This window comes from Hyperolius riggenbachi, chromosome 1, assembly GCF_040937935.1.
Source record: "Hyperolius riggenbachi isolate aHypRig1 chromosome 1, aHypRig1.pri, whole genome shotgun sequence".
NCBI lineage: Eukaryota > Metazoa > Chordata > Amphibia > Anura > Hyperoliidae > Hyperolius > Hyperolius riggenbachi.
The window spans coordinates 450,639,263-450,663,969 of record NC_090646.1 but is presented as its reverse complement, the minus strand read 5'-3'; the positions used below and the strand labels follow the sequence as shown (position 1 = coordinate 450,663,969).

Sequence of the window (24,707 nt, the reverse complement as noted above, 5' to 3'; positions counted from 1 at the left end):
GCCTCCATAGTGGATCTGAGCATGCCCACCTGAGTTCATTCAGGGGACATCCACAGTTTGGATGCACTGCCTGTGCACAACTGGAGGACACTGCACAAGCAGTCAAACTGCCAGAGTCACACTGATGTCCCAAAGCCAATGCCGGTATTGCTGAGGTATTTTTAATAAATGTTTCCATTGATATTTATGGACCTTCCCACTTCTGAAATGCGTCAAACTACTTCACAACACAACGTTTTTCTAAATGCCTGTCATTTTTTTATGTATTATGTGAGAACAAACTCATGGAATACTCCATTTACAGATAAATGTTTCATTTGCAGAAGCCAAAGAGGCCTATGATCCATCTGGGAAAGCCCGATACCTATCAGCCTGTAAGCTATTCGGGGTTGTGCCAGTGTCATACTACTTACGGCACATGGGTGACTCGGAGCTGGTGATGAGGCATCATGGGCTGGGCGCACAGGTAAGCATAGTACTAGGACCAGGATCTTTGTTGAGTACATTTTAAATTATAGATTCCTAGTTGATATATTTAAAGATTCACCCCAGAGAGAAAAATATGCCGATGTGTAAAATCCACAAGATTTTCTTTGTGTAGGTGATGAGCATTTGTAAGTAATACGACCCTACGTTTATGTTCCAAACATGGCTTTTTTTTTTTTAAATTCGTTTTATTATAGAAACATATATATACAACATGTATATCACAGTGACCACATGTTACACCGTATTCATGGAATTATAGACATACTTATTAAAAGATACATACGTAGCATATCAATTTGAGTAGACATATGACCATATCCATTGCTCATATCAGACATATGATATTAATTGTCACTGTTCTTTACTTATTCGATTCAAGAATACATTACAGAATAAAATATAGAGATCCTCATTGTCTGGTTGGTCCATTTCTGGTGGAGACCTCTTACTTAAAGGAAACTTAACATTACAATAACTACTAACTAACCTTAGTTCAAACGAATATTGGGGGTGTACTATAGAGAGTAGAATTCCCAGTCATTTGGAGATAACATCTCCCAACAACTGTGAAAGAAATAGTTGTTGTGTAGTGGCTGTTATTATACCATGCTCTGAGACTCTAGCCAATTGCTCCACACCTTCTCAAATTTATTGGGACAATTTCGATGTGAATATACCACCTTTTCAAATTGTATGGTCTCTAAAATTAAAGCTTTCCATTGAGATATCTGTGGTGATTCAGGAGATAGCCACCTTAGAACTATTGTTTTCCTTGCAAGAAATAGAGATTCCCGGATAAATATCCGATGGTGGTGTTGACCTTCTATTTCGTCCATCAAGCCAAATAAGCAAAGCTTAGGGGATATTGTTAGTGGATGGTCACAAAAAGCGGACAAAGTATTAATAACTTGATTCCAAAAATCTCCTACTATTGGGCACGACCAAATTAAATGAATGAAATCTGCGTTAGTATTGCCACATTTCGGACAGTTGTCATTATCCCTAAGTTTTTTGCTATACATTGAAGCTGGAGACCAGTAGGCTTGATGTAATATATAAAGTTGAATCAACCGGTTGTGTGCAGCTACAGAAGACAATCTGACCGATAGAAAAAAATCATCCCATTCATCTTCTTCGATTACTATACCACCTAATTCCCACTTGGCTATTCCTGAGATTGTTTGGCAGTCTATTTTGGCATTTAAAAGGTGAGTATAAAGGTAAGAAATTAGTCCCTGTATACCTTGTGTCCTAAGGACACCTATTAGTGGATATTCTGAAATTTGTATTCGCAGGTTGCCGAATTGTGCTCTGAGAGCATGTCTGAGTTGGAAAATTCTAAGTAGTGCGGGGCTGGGCACCTGATATGTACGGGCAATTTCTGTTGCGGACAAAAATTCTTGACTGCTGGAGGTCACATGAACTAAGTTATGTAATCCTCTAGTTTGCCAGAAAGTAGGATCTGGAAGAGATAATAGATGTGGCAGTGAAGGATTAAACCAAAGTGGGGTTTCTGGAGGTATTTCCTTATATTTATATATATTCTTGCCGCCTCTCCACACCTGCAGGGCCAATTTATGTAAAGGAGTGAGAGGGTAAATAGTCCCTTTTGCACCTGACTCCAGTAGAGTGAACAAATTTTTATTTGGAGCATACTCTGCCAAAAGAGCTTCTGATGGAATAGGAGTTTGACCTGGCATCCATGACTGTAAAAACCTAAGCTGACCTGCCATGTAGTATAGGTAGAAGTCCGGGAGGCTCAACCCTCCCTCGTCCATGGGCCTCATGAGTGATTGTAACCTTATTTTCGCTCTCTTACCTCCCCAAATAAATGTAGAGATTATACTGTTTAATTTAGTAAAGAAGGATTTTTTAATTGGGATTGCAGAGTGTTGCATAATATATGAATTCTTTGGAAGAGAGATCATTTTGAGAATATTTACTCTACCTATTACTGCTAAAGGCAGTTTTCCCCATATTTTACATTTGTCAGAAAGCTCTTGTATTAATGGGAATATATTAGCTTTATAGAAATCATTGGGTGATTTAGTGATTATAATTCCAAGATATCTAAACTGATTCACAATTTGCAGGGGGCATTCATCTATTGTAAGGCTAATAGTCTCTTTGTCTAAGGGCATAATACAGGATTTGTCCCAGTTTGTACGTAGTCCAGAGTATAGGCTAAAAGTATTGATGATAGACATAGCTTCCCGTAGTGAGGAGTATGTATCTTCTAGATATAATATGACATCGTCGGCATATAAGCCGATAATGTCTGTGTAAGAGCCTAGTGTTAAACCACGTAGTAACTGGGAGGACCTTACTTTAATTGCTAGGGCTTCAATAGCCAAGGAGAATAAATACGGGGAAAGGGGACACCCTTGGCGAGTTCCGCGTTGTAAAGTAAAGTATTCTGACACCTGACCGTTGATACTAATTCTGGCCTTTGGGGATCTGTATAGGGCCCTTATCCAATTAGTAAAGTTGGGGCCGAATCCGAACCTCTCCAGACATACAAGCAGGAAATCCCACTCTATGGAATCGAAAGCCTTCATAGTATCCAAAGATACCAGAGCCCTGTCCCCTGTTACATTGTGTTGAATCTGAGAATGAACCAATGTACGTCTTATATTTATTGAAGTGCTTTTTCCTGGCATAAATCCAGTTTGGTCTGGATGGACTATATCTAGGATGCATTTATGTAGCCTATTTGTGAGGAGTTTTGTAAAAATCTTATAATCGGAATTTAGTAAGGAAATCGGCCTGTATGACCCGCATTGAAGTGGATCCTTACCCGGTTTCAATAAAACTATTATGGTGGCTTCATTCCAACTGTCTGGGATTTCCCAGGACGAATTGATTGAAGAAAATAGGTTGAGAAGCGCTGGTGTTAAACTTTCTCTGTATTTTTTATATAAGTCTACTGGGAATCCATCAGGGCCTGGGGCCTTATTGGATTGCAGAGAGTTAATAGCTACATCTATCTCATCTAAAGTGAAGGGGGCATCAAGGGATTTAATTTGTTCCTCAGATAAACTGGGGAATTGGCAGTCAGCTAGGTATGATTTCATGTCATCTGTAGATGTGTCTATCTGAGAGGTATATAACTTCTTATAGAACTGAGTGAAGGCTTTCAGTATCTCTGGAGTGGTCCGGACCAGGCACCCATCCTGCTTTTGAATATTTGTAATCGTTGCAGACTCTCTATGTCCGTGAGCCATTTGAGCTAGCAAGCGACCGGTAAAATTTCCATTTTCGAAATAGGACTGTCTTGTGAAAAATATTTTCTGTTTGGACTTGTGATTTAAAAAAATATTTAATTCACGTTGTGCTAGCAGCCAGGTTCTTCTGGACCGGTCAGACGGGTCATTAATGTAGTTCTGTTCTAGTTCAGAACATTTCTGAGATAGGTCATTTTCCTTTGCACTGGCCTCCCTCTTAATATAAGAGATTGTAGAGTGTATGCATCCTCTCAGATAGCACTTGAATGTCTCCCATATTATCGGTTCAGCACTAGTGTTTATATTCATGGAGAAATAATCCGTAATTTGTTCTATTGTGCGATCTGGTTGTGGAAAAAGACTTAGCCAGAAGGGATTCAATTTCCATGTTGGTCGTATGATTTCTTGTGAGGTTGATAAGGATATCAATAAAGGGGAATGATCTGAAATTCCTCTATTTAAATATTCTATCTTTCTTAGTATATGAAGTGCTTCAGTATTAACTAGTGCCAAATCGATTCGGGATAGCGATTTCTGAGCAGGCGCATAACAAGAGAATGCACAAGAGTTTGGATTAAGGATGCGCCATCCATCTGACCAGTCCAGAGACCTCGACCAATCTGCCAGAGGTGTGGACCTCTGAGTCCGTCTGCTAGCAGTGCATGGAAACCTGTCCCTCTCATCATTCATAGTGCAGTTAAAGTCAACTATACATAGCACATGAGTTTGGCCATCATTTAGTATCATAGGGATAACTGGGCGAAGCACCTCCAATGAAGCGGATGGGGGTATATATACAGCTAATAGTTTTAAAGTGAGAGAGTCAGCTTTTGCATGAATATATATATATCTTCCCCCTGGATCTAATTTAAAGGATAGCGGTTCCCATTTTAGACGTTTGTGCACCAGCACTGATACCCCTCTCGAACTAGAGGTGAATACTGAATGCTGGGACCAGCCCACCCAGTGTTTCCGAATTCTAGGTATGGTTTCAAGGGTTAAGTGGGTTTCCTGGAGAATTAGGATATCTGGGTCATATTTTTTAGCATAGGTAAAAACTAAGTTCCGCTTCATTGTGGTGCCCAGCCCCCGCACATTCCATGATAAAATCTTAAGGCTCTTACCTATTTGGCAGTTGGAAGATATTTTTTAGGTCAGTCTCAGAGCCACGGTTCATTAAATCACACCCATGTATATAATAAAGCCACCTCCATATTATTCTTGTTCTCTTAACCCCCAAAACTAACATGTATCTACTAAACCTAACTACAGTATACATTTCCCACCTAGAGGAGAAAATGTGGTTAAGTGCAAAATCAGACAGATATGCATATAGTGTACATAGCACCTGCAGGCAATAAATGAAAATATAAGAAACATATAACCTAAGAAAAGATTGCTTGCCTGCAGCAAGTTTGCTGGTTGACTTGTGGATTACTCCACTTGCAGGGGTATGCAGCATGGCTCACTGTTAAGCCGCAATTGCATATAAATGCCACTAAAAGCAAAGCATACATATATAATGCAAACAGTAGACCGATTCCATATTAATTAACCCTGTAGAGAAAGGATATATAGTGAAGGAGAAAACTCCAACAGAGAGAGAAATAAGACTTATAATCTATAGCTCAATAGTGTATTGGATTGCATATGAAATCCGTGTATAAAAGCGATTTCTGCATAAGCATCAAGGAAGGGCATAGACAAACAGCATCCGTGTCCCCAGTGTAACCCAGTACAGCGTACAGTGCAAAAAGGAGAAAGTTGTAAAAAAAGAAAAAAACAGAATGATACTTAACGGTCCTTGAAGTTCTGTTCGAAGAATTGTAGTGCACCTTTAGGGTTATCAAAAAAGTGGGTTTTGCCGTCGTGTATGATTCGTAATTTGGCTGGGTAGATCATAGAGTAAGGAACGTCTTTATCCCGAAGCTTCTTTTTTATATCAAAAAATGTAGCCCTTCGTTTCTGTAGTGCAAGCGAGAAGTCCGGAAAGACTTGGATTTTAACGTTCCCATGGAAAATATCTCCCTTTTCTCGTGCTAGTTTCAGGACGATATCCCGGTCCCTGAAGTTGAGAAAGCGTGCGATGAAAGGCCTTGCTGGAGCGCCTGGTTGTGGTGCGCGGCCTGGAATCCTGTGGGCTCGTTCTACTACAAAAGCGTTAGAAAGGCCCTCTGTGCCAAGAACGTTTTTCACCCATTGTTCCATGAAAGCTTCAGGATTGGTCCCCTCTTCCCTTTCTGGTAATCCGATCAGGCGAACGTTATTGCGCCTAAGGCGATTTTCCATGTCGTCTATTTTTTCCCAGGTAGCTGTATCTGATGATTGGAGGCTTAGGATTTGTCCTGGGACCGGTTTCATTTGGTCCTCTAGGGTAGAGATTCTGGTTTCTGCCTCTGTGGTTCGCTGACGCAGGTTGCTTAAGTCCTGTCTCAGGAGGCCTACCTCCACCCGCATTTCCTCAATCTTGGTCGTGAGGCAAGTCTTGGACTCGGCTATAGCTGCTAGAAGGTTAGCATATATGACAGCCAGGGTGGGTTGTTCCCCCTCCGCAATCGGTACCAGTAGTGGAGCCTCGGTATCGCTGGATGAGCTGTCTTCATGCGTCTCGGCTATAGTTGTTTCATGGCTGCAGGCCGCGCCGCCATCTTGGGGACTAGGCCGCTGGAAACGTGCAAGCTTCTCGGCCGGCGTTTGATGATTCTTTTCTCTCGGCATTGCGATAAAAGTATCCCAGGGGTGTCTCTCTGCTGAATCCGGGTGGTCTGCTATGAGCAAAAATAGAGTGGTAGAGGATTTTAGCCCCGGATTTAAGCGGCAGTGCAGGAGCTCAGTTAGAACACGTCTAGCTGCATCGAGCGCTGGCTCCGCCCCCGTTCCAAACATGGCTTTATCATCTTACATCATATACACATAAATAAAACTATGTACACACTTTCCATAGCTCTACTATATGAGCCATGACTTACAGCAGCCTTTTTAACGATGTAAACTCTCTTGCAATCTGAGAACTATTGTGTCTTCTCATATTTGGCCAACTGGCTGATTTATGGCTACAAAAAAGAAGACCCTGTATGATCACATTTTTACATAGGTGAATACTGCATTCAGGGGGTTGTGCCTGGTGTTTGCAGGTAAGTGCCACATATGTATGCTATCACTGTGGGTGGCAGTAAAGGCTGCCCACATTTCCTTTCTGCCCTGACCCTTAACTGGGTTATACTATATAGTCTGTTACTTCTGATGAGGCATAATCTCTGTGATTCCTGATAGATTATTATGCTTTAAGTGATACTTAAAGAGTCTCTGAAGTGAGAATAAATCTCGCTTCAGAGCTCATAGTTAGCATGGGCATGTGTGCCCCTGCTAAACCGCCGCTATCGCGCCGCTAAACGGGGGTCCCTTCACCCCCAAACCCACCCCCGCAAGCGTTGGTCGCAAATTGGTTGTGTATTTTTTTCTTCCTGGAGGCAGGGCTAACGGCTGCAGCCCTGCCTCCAGTCGCGTCTATCAGACGCGCATCGCCGCCTCTCCCCCGCCCCTCTCAGTGAAGGAAGACTGAGAGGGGCGGGGGAGAGGCGGAGATACGCGCTGACAGACGCGCGTGGGGCAGGGCTGCGACGGGCAGCCCTGCCCCAACCAGGAAGAGATCCCCCGCTGCACCGAGGGGATTTGGGGGTGAAGGCCGCGGGATAGCGGCGTTTTAGCAGGGGCACGCATGCCCCTGCTAACTATGAGGTCTGAAGCGAGATTTATTCTCGCTTCAGACTCTCTTTAAGTGAAAATAAAAGGGAAGACACCGAGAGCCCAGTATAGTGTATGTACTGTAAATTGGGTATGGAAGGTAAGTATAGGTAGGTTATACTCACAAACAAGTGTTACCGTCCAGGTATCCACTATGAAGGCAGGTGAGGAGATTAGACCTGTCCCCACTCAGGATTAAGAAGTCGCTCTCTGTAGATCGGGAAAAAGGAAGAATCCCCCTCCACCAGGGGTGGAAACAACTGTAATAGTAGTACAAAGGTGCCAACAGGGTAAAAACAATTTTTCTTTAAAATGTATAAAATCAAGTAGATAGCGGTGGACTTACCCCTCCAAAACAGACACAAAAAATTGCTGTTTTAAGCAAAAATCAGTTTATTTACATACCCTGAACAAGGTGCAACACGTTTTGCGGGTATATCCCACTTTCTCAGGCAATAAATGGGAGCATATCTATCTATCTATCTATCTATCTATCTATCTATCTATCTATCTATCTATCTATATATATATATATATATATATACACACACACACACACACACACATATACATACATATACACATTAACCCAGGGGTATATAAAGTGTATTCTAAGTAAAATAGGTTATGGGGAAAGAAACTGGGGGGGGGGGGGGGGGGGACTGGTAAAGTGTGTGGATAAAGAGTATTCCTACATACATAAAATTAAGTAATTGAACAAGTGCTTAAAAAGGGGTTACATAAAGTAATCAAAAGACTCACCTAATGCGGTCCGGTACGTAGCCTGGCGCCTCTGTACCGGGCAATGTTGGAATGAGGCCTCTTATACTGTGCTAATCCCCTATTAGGGGGTAATTAGCCAATGGGAGGGAGAGTATGGGTGTGCATCATCAGCGTGGGCCGTTGGATTTGCATGTCTGATGTTGTGGTGGCTGGATAGTACACTGGACAAGGGCTCCGTCTCTGACACAGGAGACCCGGTTGCGAATCCTGGCTCTGCCTGGTCAGGAAGCCAGCACCTACTCAACAGGAGACACTGGGCAAAATCTCCCCAACAAAATGTATATAACCTGCCAGTATGTCAGTTAGGACAAGCAGCATTTTGAGTTGGGGATTAATCATGGCTGTTTTATGCCTATTTTGGGAGATACCTCATTTTGAGTATAAAAAAAAAATATAAATGTTATAAAGGAAAAATCTACATAAAAGTAGATATAACATTAAAAATCAATGTTGTGATACAAAATAATTAATAGACATAATGGTACACGAGTGATAAACGAGATAGAAATGATGAATGGTGTAAAACATATAACATAAGACCATTAGACCAATAAAATTAGTAAATTAGTACATTCAATAGTAATTATAAAAGTAACTCAAACGTTGTGCAAAATGGCAAATGAATGACTTATACACTGCGAAGGATAGTTGGGTATGGACCCATATATACAGTTTTAGACTGGGTGGTTTAAAAGTTTAAAAGTCTAAAACTCAAATGGTCTAAAAAGGTCTAAAAGTTGGATGGGTCTAAAACAGAAAAAAAGTGAAAACATGGCAAGGAATGGGTATAAAACCATAATTATATAATAAGACACATTGAATATAAACAACACCACAAATATACATAAACATAAAAATAAAAGAGAGGACCATTAAAAAAAAGAAAATTGGAGTATTAAAGTGCATTAATATAGTTTCTCTAGCTGCTCGTTGAGGCCGCTAGGCGTGAGGGTATTTAGTAACTGGATCCAGTACATTTCGCGTTTTTTCAAATTGTCGAAGGCATCTTACTATGAGGACTGCATTAGACATGTGGGTGATGTCATACACAGAGCGACAGCCCACGCTGATGATGCACACCCACACTCCTCTCCCTCCCATGGGCTAATTACCCCCTAATAGGGGATTAGCACAGTATAAGAGGCCTCATTCCAACATTGCCCGGTACAGAGGCGCCAGGCTACGTACCGGACCGCATTAGGTGAGTCTTTGTTCAATTACTTAATTTTTTGTATGTAGGAATACTCTTTATCCACACACTTTACCAGTCCCTATGTTTGCACATGCAAGACCACTTAACTATATGCATATAAGATTGCTTTACTAGCCCACACATTGATCGGCCAACACCCCCCCCCCCCCCCCCCCCCCAGTTTCTTTCCCCACAACCTATTTTACTTAGAATACACTTTATATACCCCTGGGTTAACGTGTATATGTATGTATATATGGGTGTATATATATATATAGAGAGAGAGAGAGAGAGAGAAATATGAGCACGCATATGCACAGATATATATTTAATTCAAAGCCCGTTTTTGAAAATATTCTATATATAATTTTTTTTATATCTTGGCTGTCTGTATGAGTACTTCGCATACTGTCTTCTGTCAACAGTTATATGCTCCTATTTATTGCCTGAGAATGTCGGATATACCCGCAAAACGTGTTGCACCTTGTTCGGAGTATGTAAATAAACTGATTCCTGAGGAAGCGCCCCTTTGTAGGGTGCGAAACGGCTGTTAACGTTCTATTACATGCTTGACCCTGTCTCTCCTTAGCTGACTGCTGCCCTCGTGCATGTATCCATTTTTAATCTATTTTTGAATAAAGGTCTTTTTATTGGATGTGCCCAGCCGCTTTCATCTTTGGTGGATTAACTTTATGGAACTGCTGTTTGGGCTTTGAGCACTCCGGAGTGACCTGGCTGGCGGCCCTGTGCACCTCCTCCTCTATTTGTTTGCTGTCTTCTGTCAGCAGTGATATGCTCCTATTTATTGCCTGAGGAAGTGGGATATACCCGCAAAACGCGTTGCACCTTGTTCGGAGTATGTAAATAAACAGATTTTTGCTTAAAACGGCAATTTTTTGTGTTTGTTTTTAGGGGTAAGTCCACCGCTACCTACTTCATTTTATCCATTTTAAAGAAATATTGTTTTTACCCTGTTGGTGCCTCTGTACTACTATTACATTAAGTGAAAATAAACTGATAAGATAAACAATTGTAGCTATCCTCCTACTCCTAAAAATGACTGAGATATCCCACGGTTTTATTTAAAACCTTAAAAAAGCCGATTTATTGTTTTGTTTCAGCTGAATGAAACAGTCTGTCTCTGTGTCTCAGAGTGCTAAAATGTATGAAATATTGACCTTTTTTATCTATCTTCTGCCAGAGAACTGGGCTTCCTAGTGCAAATTATATTAGGGCTGTAATTCCTTATCAGCTGGCTGGGTCCCGACTGCTGAATAGCTGGATATTAACTGTTTCAGGCAGAGAAAGACGAAAAGAATCACAGCATATTTATTTGTGTGCTATGCACTGTACATACACATTTCTATCGTGTCTTGTCACATGTCACTTAAAGAGAACCTGTAACAAAAACAAGTTCCCCTGGGGGGTACTCCACTCAGGAGGGGGAAGCGTCAGGGTCCCAATGAGGCTTCCCCCTCCCCTGTAGTTACAGGCAATCCAGCGCTGCCTCCCCCGAAGTGTCCGGCAATCCGAGTACATATTAACTCGGCGCCGCTCAGTTCGGCGCGGGGAGAGCCGAATGATGGCTCTCACTGCTGCCGCAAAACTCTGAGGCGGCGTTAAATACTATTCCCTGTCCGAGTTGTTGCAACTCGGAGGGCGATGTAATTCGGGGTCTGGCAGCCGCCGGAGCCCCGAATTACTACTTCGCGCCCCGCACAGCATAACATTGCTGCTATGGGGCGCTCTCAGAGCCGCGCGCCAAAATGAACTGATCCGGGCAATACTCCCTTGACAAGCGCTGATAAGCACTGATTTATTTACCTTTCCTGGCTCCAGCGGGGGCGCTGTTGCAGCTCTCCGCACGCATATAGACGAAAATAGCCGATCTCTGTCAGGTCCGCTCTACTGCGCAGGCGACTTGCGCCTGCACAATAGAGCGGGCCGACAGTGATGGGCTATTTACGCCTATCTCTGAGCAGAGAGCAGATACTGTGCCTGTGCTGGAGCCAGGAAGGTAAATATTTACATCCCCGCTGTTCGGAGGGGCACAGCGAGACCACCGTGTGACCGAGGAGGACGGGGGAAGCCTCAATAAGATACGGAGGCTTCCGCCACCCGAGGTGAGTACCCCCCAGGGAAAGTTTTTTTTGTTACAGGTTTTCTTTAGGCTGGTTTCACAGTGGGATGTTAAAGTCCCAGGTTACAGAAGCCAGTAACGCAGCCTATCTCACAGCACTGTAAAATCTATTGTGCTGTTCACAGTGCACACGTTGCCTTACATAGTAACGCAGCACGTTTAACCACTTGCCGACCGCCCACAGCCCATGGGCGGCGGCAAAGTGGATGCCTTAAGGACCGCAATACGCCTTAGGGCGTTGCGTCCTTTTCCTATGCCGGGGGAGCGATCGCGTCATTGATGACACGCGCTTCCCCCGGCAACTGGCTCTGCCCACCCGCCGTAACATCCCGCCGGCCATACGGAAGCGCCGGCGGGATGTTAACCCCGCGATCGCCGCTACAAAGTGTATAATACACTTTGTAATGTATACAAAGTGTATTATACAGGCTGCCTCCTGCCCTGGTGGTCCCAGTGTCCGAGGGACCACCAGGGCAGGCTGCAGCCACCCTAGTCTGCACCCAAACACACTGATCTGCCCCCCCCCGCCCACTGATCGCCCATAGCACCCCTCAGACCCCCCCCTGCCCACCCCCCAGACCCCTGTTTGCACCCAATCACCCGCCTAATAACCCATCAATCACTCCCTGTCACTATCTGTCAACGCTATTTTTTTTATCCCCCCCCCCCCTGCCCCCTGCCCCCTCCTGATCACCCCCCCCACCCCTCAGATTCTCCCCAGGACCCCCCCAGACCCCCCCCCCCTGTGTACTGTATGCATCTATCCCCCCTGATAACCTGTCAATCACCTGTCAATCACCCATCAATCACCCCCTGTCACTGCCACCCAACAATCAGCCCCTAACCTGCCCCTTGCGGGCAATCTGATCACCCACCCACACCAATAGATCGCCCGCAGATCCGATATCAGATCCATTGTTTACATCTATTCTCTCCTCTAAACACCCACTAATTACCCATCAATCACCCATCAATCACCCCCTATCACCACCTGTCACTTTTACCTATCAGATCAGACCCTAATCTGCCCCTTGCGGGCACCCAATCACCCGCCAACACGCTCAGATTGCCCTCTGACCCCCCCTTATCAATTCGCCAGTGCATTAATTACATCTGTTCTTCCCTGTAATAACCCACTGATCACCTGTCAATCACCTGCCAATCACCTATCACCCATCAATCACCCCCTGTCACTGCCACCCTTCAATCAGCCCCTAACCTGCCCCTTGCGGGCAATCTGATCACCCACCCACACCAATAGATCGCCCGCAGATCCGACATCAGATCACCTCCCAAATCCATTGTTTACATCTATTCTCTCCTCTAAACACCCACTAATCACCCATCAATCACCCCCTATCACCACCTGTCACTTTTACCTATCAGATCAGACCCTAATCTTCCCCTTGCGGGCACCCAATCACCCGCCAACACGCTCAGATTGCCCTCTGACCCCCCCTTATCAATTCGCCAGTGCATTAATTACATCTGTTCTTCCCTGTAATAACCCACTGATCACCTGTCAATCACCTGCCAATCACCTATCACCCATCAATCACCCCCTGTCACCCCCTGTCACTGCCACCCATCAATCAGCCCCTGTCATTGCCACCCATCAATCACCCCCTGTCACTGCCACCCATCAATCAGTCCCTAACCTGCCCCTTGCGGACAATCTGATCACCCACCCACACCATCCGATCGCCTGCAGACCCGCAGTCAGATCACCTCCCAAGTGCATTGCATCTGTTCTCTCCTCTAAACACCCACTAATTACCCATCAATCACCCCCTGTCACTGCTACCCATCAGATTAGACCCCCATCTGCCCCTAGGGCACCCAATCACCCGCCCACACCCTCAGACCCCAGCCCTGATCACCTCGCCATTGCATTACTTGCATCTATTCCCCCCACTAATCACACCTTGAGACACCCATCAATCACCTCCTGTCACTACCTGTCACCCCCTAGCACACCTACCCATCAGATCAGGACCTAATTTGCCCCGTGTGGGCTCCTGATCACTCGGCCAAACCCTCAGATCCCCCTCAGACCCCCTTCCGATCACCTCCCCAGTGCATTGAGTGCATCTATTTTCCCCTCTAATCACCCCCTGAGACACCCATCAATCACCTCCTGTCACCCCCCTAGCACTCCTATCCATCAGATCAGGCCCAATACAACCTGTCATCTAAAAGGCCACCCTGCTTATGACCGGTTCCACAAAATTCGGCCCCTCATAGACCACCTGTCATCAAAATTTGCAGATGCTTATACCCCTGAACAGTCATTTTGAGACATTTGGTTTCCAGACTCCTCACGGTTTTGGGCCCGTAAAATGCCAGGGCGGTATAGGAACCCCACAAGTGACCCCATTTTAGAAAAAAGACACCCCAAGGTATTCTGTTAGGTGTATGACGAGTTCATAGAAGATTTTATTTTTTGTCAAAAGTTAACGGAAATTGATTTTTATTGGGTTTTTTCACAAAGTGTCATTTTTCACTAACTTGTGACTAAAAGTAAAATCTTCTATGACCTCGCCATACACCTAATGGAATACCTTGGGGTGTCTTCTTTCTAAAATGGGGTCACTTGTGGGGTTCCTATACTGCCCTGGCATTTTAGGGGCCCTAAACCGTGAGGAGTAGTCTAGAAAACAAATGCCTCAAAATGACCTGTGAATAGGACGTTGGGCCCCTTAGCGCACCTAGGCTGCAAAAAAAGTGTCACACGTGGTATCGCCGTACTCAGGAGAAGTAGTATAATGTGTTTTGGGTGTATTTTTACACATACCCATGCTGGGTGGGAGAAATCTCTCTGTAAATGGACAATTGTGTGTAAAAAAAATCAAACAATTGTCATGTACAGAGATATTTCTACCACCCAGCATGGGTATGTGTAAAAATACACCCCAAAACACATTATACTTCTTCTCCTGAGTACGGCGGTACCACATGTGTGGCACTTTTTTACACCCTAAGTGCGCTAAGGGGCCCAAAGTCCAATGAGTACCTTTAGGATTTCACAGGTCATTTTGCGACATTTGGTTTCAAGACTACTCCTCACGGTTTAGGGCCCCTAAAATGCCAGGGCAGTATAGGAACCCCACAAATGACCCCATTCTAGAAAGTAGACACCCAAAGGTATTCCATTAGGTGTATGGCGAGGTCATAGAAGATTTTATTTTTTGTCACAAGTTAGCGGAATATGACACTTTGTGAAGAAAAACAATTCAAATCAATTTCCGCTAACTTGTGGCAAAAAATAAAATCTTCTATGAACTCACCATACTCCTAACGGAATACCTTGGGGTGTCTTCTTTGTAAAATGGGGTCATTAGTGGGGTTCCTATACTGCCCTGGCATTTTAGGGGCCCTAAACCGTGAGGAGTAGTCTTGAAACAAAAATGACCTGTGAAATCCTAAAGGTACTCATTGGACTTTGGGCCCTTTAGCGCAGTTAGGGTGCAAAAAAGTGCCACACATGTGGTATTGCCGTACTCGGGAGAAGTAGTATAATGTGTTTTGGGGTGTATTTTTAAACATACCCATGCTGGGTGGGAGAAATACTTCTGTAAATGACAATCTTTTGATTTTTTTACACACAATTGTCCATTTACAGAGTTATTTCTCCCACCCAGCATGGGTATGTGTAAAAATACACCCCAAAACACATTGTACTACTTCTCCCGAGTACGGCGATACCACATGTGTGGCACTTTTTTGCACCCTAACTGCGCTAAAGGGCCCAAAGTCCAATGAGTACCTTTAGGATTTCACAGGTCATTTTGCGGAATTTGATTTCCAGACTACTCCTCATGGTTTAGGGCCCCTAAAATGCCAGGGCAGTATAGGAACCCCACAAATGACCCCATTTTAGAAAGAAGACACCCAAAGGTATTCCGTTAGGAGTATGGTGAGTTCATAGAAGTTTTTATTTTTTTGTCACAAGTTAGCGGAAATTGATTTTAATTGTTTTTTTTCACAAAGTGTCATGTTCCGCTAACTTGTGACAAAAAATAAAATCTTCTATGAGCTCACCATACTCCTAACGGAATACCTTGGGGTGTCTTCTTTCTAAAATGGGGTCATTTGTGGGCTTCCTATACTGCCCTGGCATTTTAGGTGCCCTAAACCATGAGGAGTAGTCTTGAAACCAAATGTCGCAAAATGACCTGTGAAATCCTAAAGGTACTCATTGGACTTTGGGCCCTTTAGCGCAGTTAGGGTGCAAAAAAGTGCCACACATGTGGTATCGCTGTACTCAGGAGAAGTAGTATAATGTGTTTTGTGGTGTATTTTTACACATACCCATGCTGGGTGGGAGAAATAACTCTGTAAATGGACAATTGTGTGTAAAAAAAAATGAAAACATTGTCATTCACAGAGATATTTCTCCCACCCAGCATGGGTATGTGTAAAAATACACCCCAAAACACATTATAGTACTTCTACTGAGTATGGCAATACCACATGTGTGGCACTTTTTTGCAGCCTAACTGCGCTAAGGGGTCCAAAGTCCAATGAGCACCTTTAGGCTTTACAGGGGTGCTTACAATTTAGCACCCCCCAAAATGCCAGGACAGTGAACACACCCCACAAATGACCCCATTTTGGAAAGTAGACACTTCAAGGTATTCAGAGAGGGGCATGGTGAGTCCGTGGCAGATTTCATTTTTTTTTTGTCGCAAGTTAGCAGAAATGGAAACTTTTTTTTTTTTTGTCACAAAGTGTCATTTTCCGCTTACTTGTGACAAAAAATAATATCTTCTATGAACTCACTATGCCTCTCAGTGAATACTTTGGGATGTCTTCTTTCCAAAATGGGGTCATTTGGGGGGTATTTATACTATCCTGGAATTCTAGCCCCTCATGAAACATGACAGGGGTCAGAAAAGTCATAGATGCTTGAAAATGGGAAAATTCACTTTTTGCACCATAGTTTGTAAACGCTATAACTTTTACCCAAACCAATAAATATACACTGAATGGTTTTTTTTAATCAAAAACATGTTTGTCCACATTTTTCGCGCTGCATGTATACAGAAATTTTACTTTATTTGAAAAATGTCAGCACAGAAAGTTAAAAAAATCATTTTTTTGCCAAAATTCATGTCTTTTTTGATGAATATAATAAAAAGTAAAAATCGCAGGAGCAATCAAATAGCACCAAAAGAAAGCTTTATTAGTGACAAGAAAAGGAGCCAAAATTCAATTAGGTGGTAGGTTGTATGAGCGAGCAATAAACCGTGAAAGCTGCAGTGGTCTGAATGGAAAAAAAGTGCCAGGTCCTTAAGGGGTAGAAAGACTGTGGTCCTCAAGTGGTTAAACAAAGTGCTGCATGCTGTACGTTATATGGGGCTAAGCCACGTTAGACTGTTTGCACCTGCTCAGTAATGTTGGAGGAGGAGGTCTCCCCTCCTCCTCTGCGGCCAGCCACATGGCTAATTAATATTCACTGCACTGTTGTGACCCCTGGTGGAACTCGTAGTGTTGTCCGGATCATGAACGAATCGTTCATTTGATCCAGGTCTTTTTTGTGAGTCGAATCATCTTCCGGATCACCACAATGAACGATTCGGTTTACAGTGGATGTCTGTCTGGAAGAAACAGGAACATACAGAATGTACAATGCAGGGAAAGTCCTGTCCTGCTAGTCATTTCACCCAGTCTGCTTCCTAGTAAAATGATTCAAATGATTCGGTTCAAAGATCCGGATCTTTTCAATGATCCGATTCAAATGATCCGAATCCTTAAAAAGATCCGGACTTCCTATCACTAACCTGGAGCGGCTGCTTTGAGAGCTGCATAACGCAGCTCAATCTGACGTACAACTTCAACACCACCATGCGTTGCGTTAGGGGCACGTTATGCGACCATAACGTCCCCTAAAACGCAACGTCTTGGTGTGTAAGTAGCCTTAAGGTGGCCACCAATGATCCAATCCCTTTCTTCCAATGTTACCAAATCTATGTAGTAAAAGGGTAAATTGAGTGAATATATTGAAATTATAATTTAGCCCTTATATTACATAGTAATGGTAAGATTGGATCATTAGTGGCCACCCTTAAGAAGTGAAATTTTACTTTATGAAATAAAATGCCTATTGCCCTTCAGCAACATTACTGTATTGGGGAAACAACCTACAGTATGTCTGAAGCTAGGTAATAGTGGCAATTCATTTTTAGGGGCACAGTGTAAAGCCAACTACATTATATACTCAGTAACAGTATATAACAGTGTATAGGGCAGCAGGGTGGCATAGTGATTAGCACGCTTGCCTTGCAGCCCTGGTTTGAATCCCAGCCAGGGCACTATCTGCAAGGAGTTTGTATGTTCTCCCCGTGTCTGTGTGGGTTTCCTCTGGGCACTCTGGTTTCCCCCCACATCCCAAAAATATACAGATAAGTTAATTGGCTTCCCCCTAAATTGGCTCTAGACTATGATACATACACTACACTATACATACATAGACATATGACTATAGTAGAGATTAGATTGTGAGACCCTTTAAGGGATAGTTAAGGGACAAGACAATATACGCTGTACAGTACTGCGGAAGATGTCGGCGCTATATAAATACTAAATAATAATAATACTCCATACACACCTGTTGGTAGTAGTTTTTAGACTGATGTTTTTTGGCTGTATATAATTCTAATGAGTACACAATCAATGAACACATTTTGCTTGTTTTTTTGGGCATATTCTAGGGTGTTAAAGCAATTGCACTCTCATTGGTTACCAACACTTCCATTGTCCATCTGAACCTCAGTGATAACTGGCTGGAGGGAGAAGGGGCAGCAGCTATTGCGGACATGCTGAAAGAGAACTGCTACATTTCAGGTATACAGGTTAACTTTCAGCAGCACCTAGGTAAATAATAATAAAAACCCTAGCTGAGATGTAATATTGTTTCTTTATAACCCTAGCTGAGATGTAATATTGTTTCTTTATTGGCTCTGCCAGTTATTGGCTTCTTTAATCTCCAGTCTGAGAGTTCTCTTTTTGAGGCTATAATTATTTCTCTGGAGATTCACAAGAAACATGCTGAGCCTTTATGAAATGTGACTTTTTCACCTCTACATAGAGCTAGAAATGTGACACTTATTTCAACTGCAGATTTGTATCATTGGGCAAGGCTCCTGTAAACTGCTTTATTTCTCATGAAAAAAGTGGACCTAAACTCTTGCACAGGACAGAAGGAAAATGCACCCTTTATGTATTTACAGAATTTAGCATGTCTTATTTCCCCTCATCTGTGTCTTATCACAACTGCATTTTGATATTTCAGCTGTGTCAGTTGGCTCCCTCAACAGAGCAACTAATTTGTAAATACAAGATGTTAACCCTATATCAGCTTCAATGAAAACGGGAAGTAGACACACTGCAGATTTATTGCAGGATTTCTATCAGCTGTAACAAAGAAATGTTTTATTAGGCTCTTGTATATCTTTAAAGCCCAATCTACACGATACGATTCTTTGTGCGATTTGATTACGAATCTATTGACGATCTGATTAAATCCGACATGTCCGATTGCGATTCGATTCAGTTTGATTTGCCGTTGCAAAATAATGGCAAATCGAATTGAATCGAATCCCGATCGGACATGTCAGATTTAGTCATATCGTAAATAGAATCGTAATCAAATCGCACAAAGAATCGTATCGTGTAGATGGGGCTTTAGAGCAGGGAGGAAGTTCTGAGTTCAGGTACTCTTCAGCCAGTGCAGGCACCCCCTGCTGTCAGTCTGGAATTTCAGCTAGTGTGTGGAATGAAAGGAATATGAAATAAAAAAAAAAAAAGGAATATGGAAAATTGTTGTTAGTAAAGTTTAAACATGACTAGCGTTTAGTGATTTTGAATGAACCATTTGTGACTCTTTCAGAACTTCACTTGTGTGATAACAGACTTGGGCGTAGAGGTGCCCAAGCTGTGTGTGCCATGCTGATGGAGAATGTCACACTGCAGAAGGTCAATCTATCAGGGAATGAGTTTGATGACCAGGCAGCTCCCTTCTTTTCTGAGGCCCTAATGAGTAACCAGAAGGTGGAATCTATGGACCTCAGCCATAACACGTTTGGAGATGGATCAGGTATGGCCATATTTGTACCTATTATACTATTACAGTTGGGCAGTATTGTAATAAACTCCTGCTTAACTCTCCGCTGACCATAAGTAATCTGTAGTGGATGAAGGAGTTTGTAACAGCCTGGTAAGCCAAGTTCAAGCACTTTATTTTGTAAAGATGTACAGAGGCGCGAGAAGGATAAAATGCACTAAAAGCGTCTAAAACGGTCAGGAGGCGGTGCTGGACCAGTCACTCCAAAACAGACATGATGCTGTCGATTGAGGTAATAACGATTTATTTACATACTCCTAAAAACAATTGGCAACGAGTTTCATGGGCATAGTCCTGCTTCCTCAGACAGTAAACAACAGGAGTATCACACAGCAAGAGTTCCAATATCAGCTTGGCACCTCTGTGAAACTCGTTGCCTCCTGACCGTTTTAGACGCTTTTAGTGCATTTTATCCTTCTCGCGCCTCTGTACATCTTTACAAACCAAAGATATCCACCCTTGGTGGAAGGGTGGTGCACCCTCCTTTTCCTCTATCCACAGAGAGCGACATCTTAGTCCTGAGCGGGGACAGGCATAATCTCCCCACCTGCCTTTACAGTGGTTGCCTTTGAGGTAACCCCGGTTTGTAAGTATATTACTTTTCAACAATTCCTCCCTGTTCCAATACTTACTACACTATATTGGGCTCTCAGTTTTCCGTTTTATACCCATCAAGCACTTTATTGTCATTGTGTAACGCAACAAAATTACTTAGCCAATGGCTGCAGGTATAACTATACAGTATAATATAAACAACACAACAATTAATAGTGCAAGACAACAGTAGATTCCAGCTGATGCAGTGAACAAATCAACTACAGACTTAACATTGGGGTGGAATGTATGTGCACACATTGCACAGTAAAGAGAGGCAAAAGGAAGGTGAGCTCTGGCCAATGAGCATCACATTCTAATGAGTTAGGGATAGGACAACAGGGGAAGGGAAGCTGTGTATAAGAAGGTAAAGTGGTGGTCATTGGCCAGTGAGAAAGTAAATAAATAAGGAGCTAGGTTGTAAAGTACTTTGTAGTGTCAGTATTTCAAATTGTATTCTTCGTGTAATTGGCAATGTTTTAGAAGTTTTATTATTTTTGTTTAGATTTTTTTTGCTGTGCAGTTAAACTTGCATAGTTAAACTTCTGGGTGATGGTGATCACAGGAATGCATAGGAGGCTCAAGGACCACTATGGTGAAGTCTTAAGAGACTGTATGACCTGCGCTGATATTTTTATACAGCTATAATTTCGCTCTTGCATAAGATAAGCACTGTGGGAGTGAAAAATACAGACTCTGCTAATCTTCTTTTAACATTTGAGAATTCAGGAAAAGTTACTTACAAGAAAGTTTAACCACTTCGCATCCAGACCTTGTTTTCCCCTTATTGACCAGAGCAGTTTTGACACTTTAGCGGTGTCCCTGTTTAATCAGCAATAACTTCATCTGTACTCGTGCCACTTAAATTATCTATATATCGTTTTTATCTAGACAAACTAAGCTTTCATTGTGGGTATTTGGTACGAAGTAAAATGTTCCTCTCTATGCACTTTAATGGGAAAAAGTGGGAACATTTTTAAAAAATGCATTGTTTCTCAACTTTGACCAATTCCTGTGTATAAGAAGGTAAAGGTTTCTCAACTTTGACCAAGCTGTGTATAAGAAGGTAAAGTGGTGGTCATTGGCCAGTGAGAAAGTAAATAAATAAGGAGCTAGGTTGTAAAGTACTTTGTAGTGTCAGTATTTCAAATTGTATTCTTCGTGTAATTGGCAATGTTTTAGAAGTTTTATTATTTTTGTTTAGATTTTTTTTGCTGTGCAGTTAAACTTGCATAGTTAAACTTCTGGGTGATGGTCATCACAGGAATGCATAGGAGGCTCAAGGACCACTATGGTGAAGTCTTAAGAGACTGTATGACCTGCGCTGATATTTTTATACAGCTATAGTTTCGCTCTTGCATAAGATAAGCACTGTGGGAGTGAAAAATACAGACTCTGCTAATCTTCTTTTAACATTTGAGAATTCAGGAAAAGTTACTTACAAGAAAGTTTAACCACTTCGCATCCAGACCTTGTTTTCCCCTTATTGACCAGAGCAGTTTTGACACTTTAGCGGTGTCCCTGTTTAATCAGCAATAACTTCATCTGTACTTGTGCCACTTAAATTATCTATATATGGTTTTTATCTAGACAAACCAAGCTTTCATTGGGGGTATTTGGTACGAAGTAAAATGTTCCTCTCTATGCATTTTAATGGGAAAAAGTGGGAAAATTTTTAAAAAATGCATTGTTTCTCAACTTTGACCAATTCCTGTTTGGAAATAAAAAGTGTGATTGACATAAAAACTGTGCCGCCAGTTAAAGTCGCCCCAGTATAGATATCCAGATGTGTCCCCAGTATCACCGCCTCCCCCAGTATAGTCAGATGTGTCCACAATATCAGCCCCCCTAGCATAGCCACATGTGTCCCCTGCGTTTGACAGCCCCAGAATAGATTGACAGACGCACCCCCAGGAATAGTGCCCCTCTTTATAGCCATATGTGTCCCCGGATCAGGATTAACCCCATTATGGCCAGATGTACCCCCAGGATTAGTGCTGCCCCCCCATTATAGCCAAATGTGAACCCAGTATATGATTACTGCCCCCCCAGTTGCCCAGATGCACCAAATTAGTAAATCCCCCCTCCCCTTAGTCAATTAGATGCCCCCCAACAAATATGTAACCCCCCCCTTTTATTTATCCTACCCCCACCCCCCAGGATCGATAGCCAGATCCCCCCCCCAGTGCAGAAATCCTAAAAACAATCCAACAGCAAGCAGCCTCACTCACCTACCTCGTTCCTGCGACTGTCCTGAAGCCCGATCCTCTGTTCTCCGCTCTGCAGTCAGCCGCATATTGCCGGTAACCCGGGTCCCGGCTTGATGACGTCATCAAGCCGGGACCCGGGGTTCTGGCAATATGCGTCTGAATGGAGAGCGGTGATCGGAGGATCAGGCTTCAGGATCGTCACAGGAACGAGGTAGGTGAGTGAGGCTGCTTGCTGGATGATTTTTTTTTACTATTTGTGCGCCGAGGGGGACAGATGAAGGATCGCTGCAGTTCACTACTGCAGCGATCATTCATGGGAGGGGGGTGGACTAATTGGCCACCAATTAGTATTGCAGCTGACAGTGCCGGAGGGTGCGCAGGGCTGCAGCCAGGTCAGTATATCTACGTCACTGTGGCTTGGAGGGTGCCACAGCTGACGTAGATATACTGTAGTGGTGGGGAAAGTGGTTAAAAAGGGGCTTACCAGCCACCAACAACCCACATTATAAGGTTGTATGGCTTGCGTTCATCCATCTGAGAACCAAGCCGTCGTCTGCGACAAATGTACAGGCTTTCCAATCCCTCGGTCCAGTACCAGGATGTTAGCATAAAATGCAGAGTACCACTCTAAGTGTAACCATTTATTTAAAAGGAAGATATTCGATAACAGGAATAAAAAAATAAAAACTTACATATGGGGCCCAAGTCATGGGAACCCCGGTAAAATTTTGCACGTGTGTGCTGGTCAACAGCCAGTATAAAAAAGGTGCTGCCTGTCTCCTTTCCGACCGGTTTTGCAATCTTAAACTTCTGGGTGATGGTGATCACAGGAATGCATAAGAGGCTCAAGTACCACTATGGTAAAGTCTTAAAGAGAAAGCGTAACCAAAAATTTTACTTCATCCCAATCAGTAGCTGATACCTCCTTTCCCATGAGAAATCTTTTCCTTTTCACAAACGGATCATTAGGGGGCTCTGTATGGCTGATATTGTGGTGAAACCCCTCCCACAGTGTGATGTCAGGGCCGTGGTTCTGACATCACATTGTGGGAGCCTTGTTGCTTTGTGGGAAATAACAGCTGTTTACAGCTGTTTCCAACTGCCAAAAAAGCATTCAGCATCTCCTTCCACTGACATGACTTGCCAGCAGTAAAAATGTCACCATGTAATAAATGTCAGAATGTAAATAAGAGAGAGGAAAAAATGTACAATGGGGAAACACTGACTAAATCTTTTATACATAATTATTGTAAAAATGATGCACTTTTTTATTACATTATTTTCACTGGAGTTCCTCTTTAACCACTTGAGTACCAGCACCCTCTGCCCCCTTAAGGACCAGAGGGTGCTGGTACAGTAAACCGCCGCTTCCCGACGAATCGCCGCTAACATCCGCCGCTCCCGCCGGTCGCGTCGCTCTGTCTGCCGTCGCTATGACGGCAGAGCGCTGTGCACCACTCATGAGCCGCTTTCATTGGCTCCTGACCCTGTCACTCCATGTAAGCCAATGGGAACGGCTTACATGAATGACAGGGCCAGGAGCCAATGAAAACGGCTCCTGCCCGGCTCACAGTACTCTGCCGTCATACAGGCGGCAGGGCAGCTGATTGCGGCAGAGACAGAGCAGACAGCGCGGCGGGGACAGGCGGGGGGCGCGCGTCGAATGGGACATAGAGTTTATGTCCGCAGGTAGTTAAGAGACTGTATGACCTGTGCTGATATTTTTATATGATTGTTTGTGGGCTTTGGACAGCGCCTTCTCTCAGCAGCGGTCAATTATTAAAACCTTGATTGGTGCTGATAGAGTTTTTTCATTTGGAACTGTAGCTGTAACAGAGCAAACCACTGCTATGGGGTACACGACGGGTCAACTACATACTAAGTTTGTAAGGATCCCTCCTGTAGCGTATTCTGTCCGTTGTAGTGGAGCTGCATACCCCGCCCGTCATAGTGGTCAGTACGCTGATCTACTGGGCACCTTCTTACTATGTATAGTTCTGTTATTGTAGTTCTCTGCGACCTTATTACTTGTGCTTTAGCTAGTTCTTGATAAATATATATGCAGACTTGCTAATATATATTTATCCGTTAGTTGAGCCGTTTGTTATTTTTCTTATTATTGTGTATTGCCTAGTTCCATGCTTGATGGACGTTTGCTGCATCCGCGGTGGATCAGTGAAGTCCATTATCCTGATAGCTTGGATTC

The 24,707-nt window shown here is 43.3% G+C and overlaps 1 protein-coding gene across 1 annotated transcript in view; it reads left to right on the top strand.

Annotated features, from left to right (window-relative positions):
* LRRC74B (leucine rich repeat containing 74B) overlaps positions 1 to 24,707 on the top strand; it is a 75,996-nt gene that overhangs the window by 11,989 nt on the left and 39,300 nt on the right. Inside the window, exons 3-5 of the mRNA XM_068238732.1 lie at positions 324 to 466; positions 18,286 to 18,418; positions 19,464 to 19,670. Of these exons, the coding sequence (XP_068094833.1) occupies positions 324 to 466; positions 18,286 to 18,418; positions 19,464 to 19,670 (483 nt within the window). The remainder of the gene's footprint in view (positions 1 to 323; positions 467 to 18,285; positions 18,419 to 19,463; positions 19,671 to 24,707) is intronic.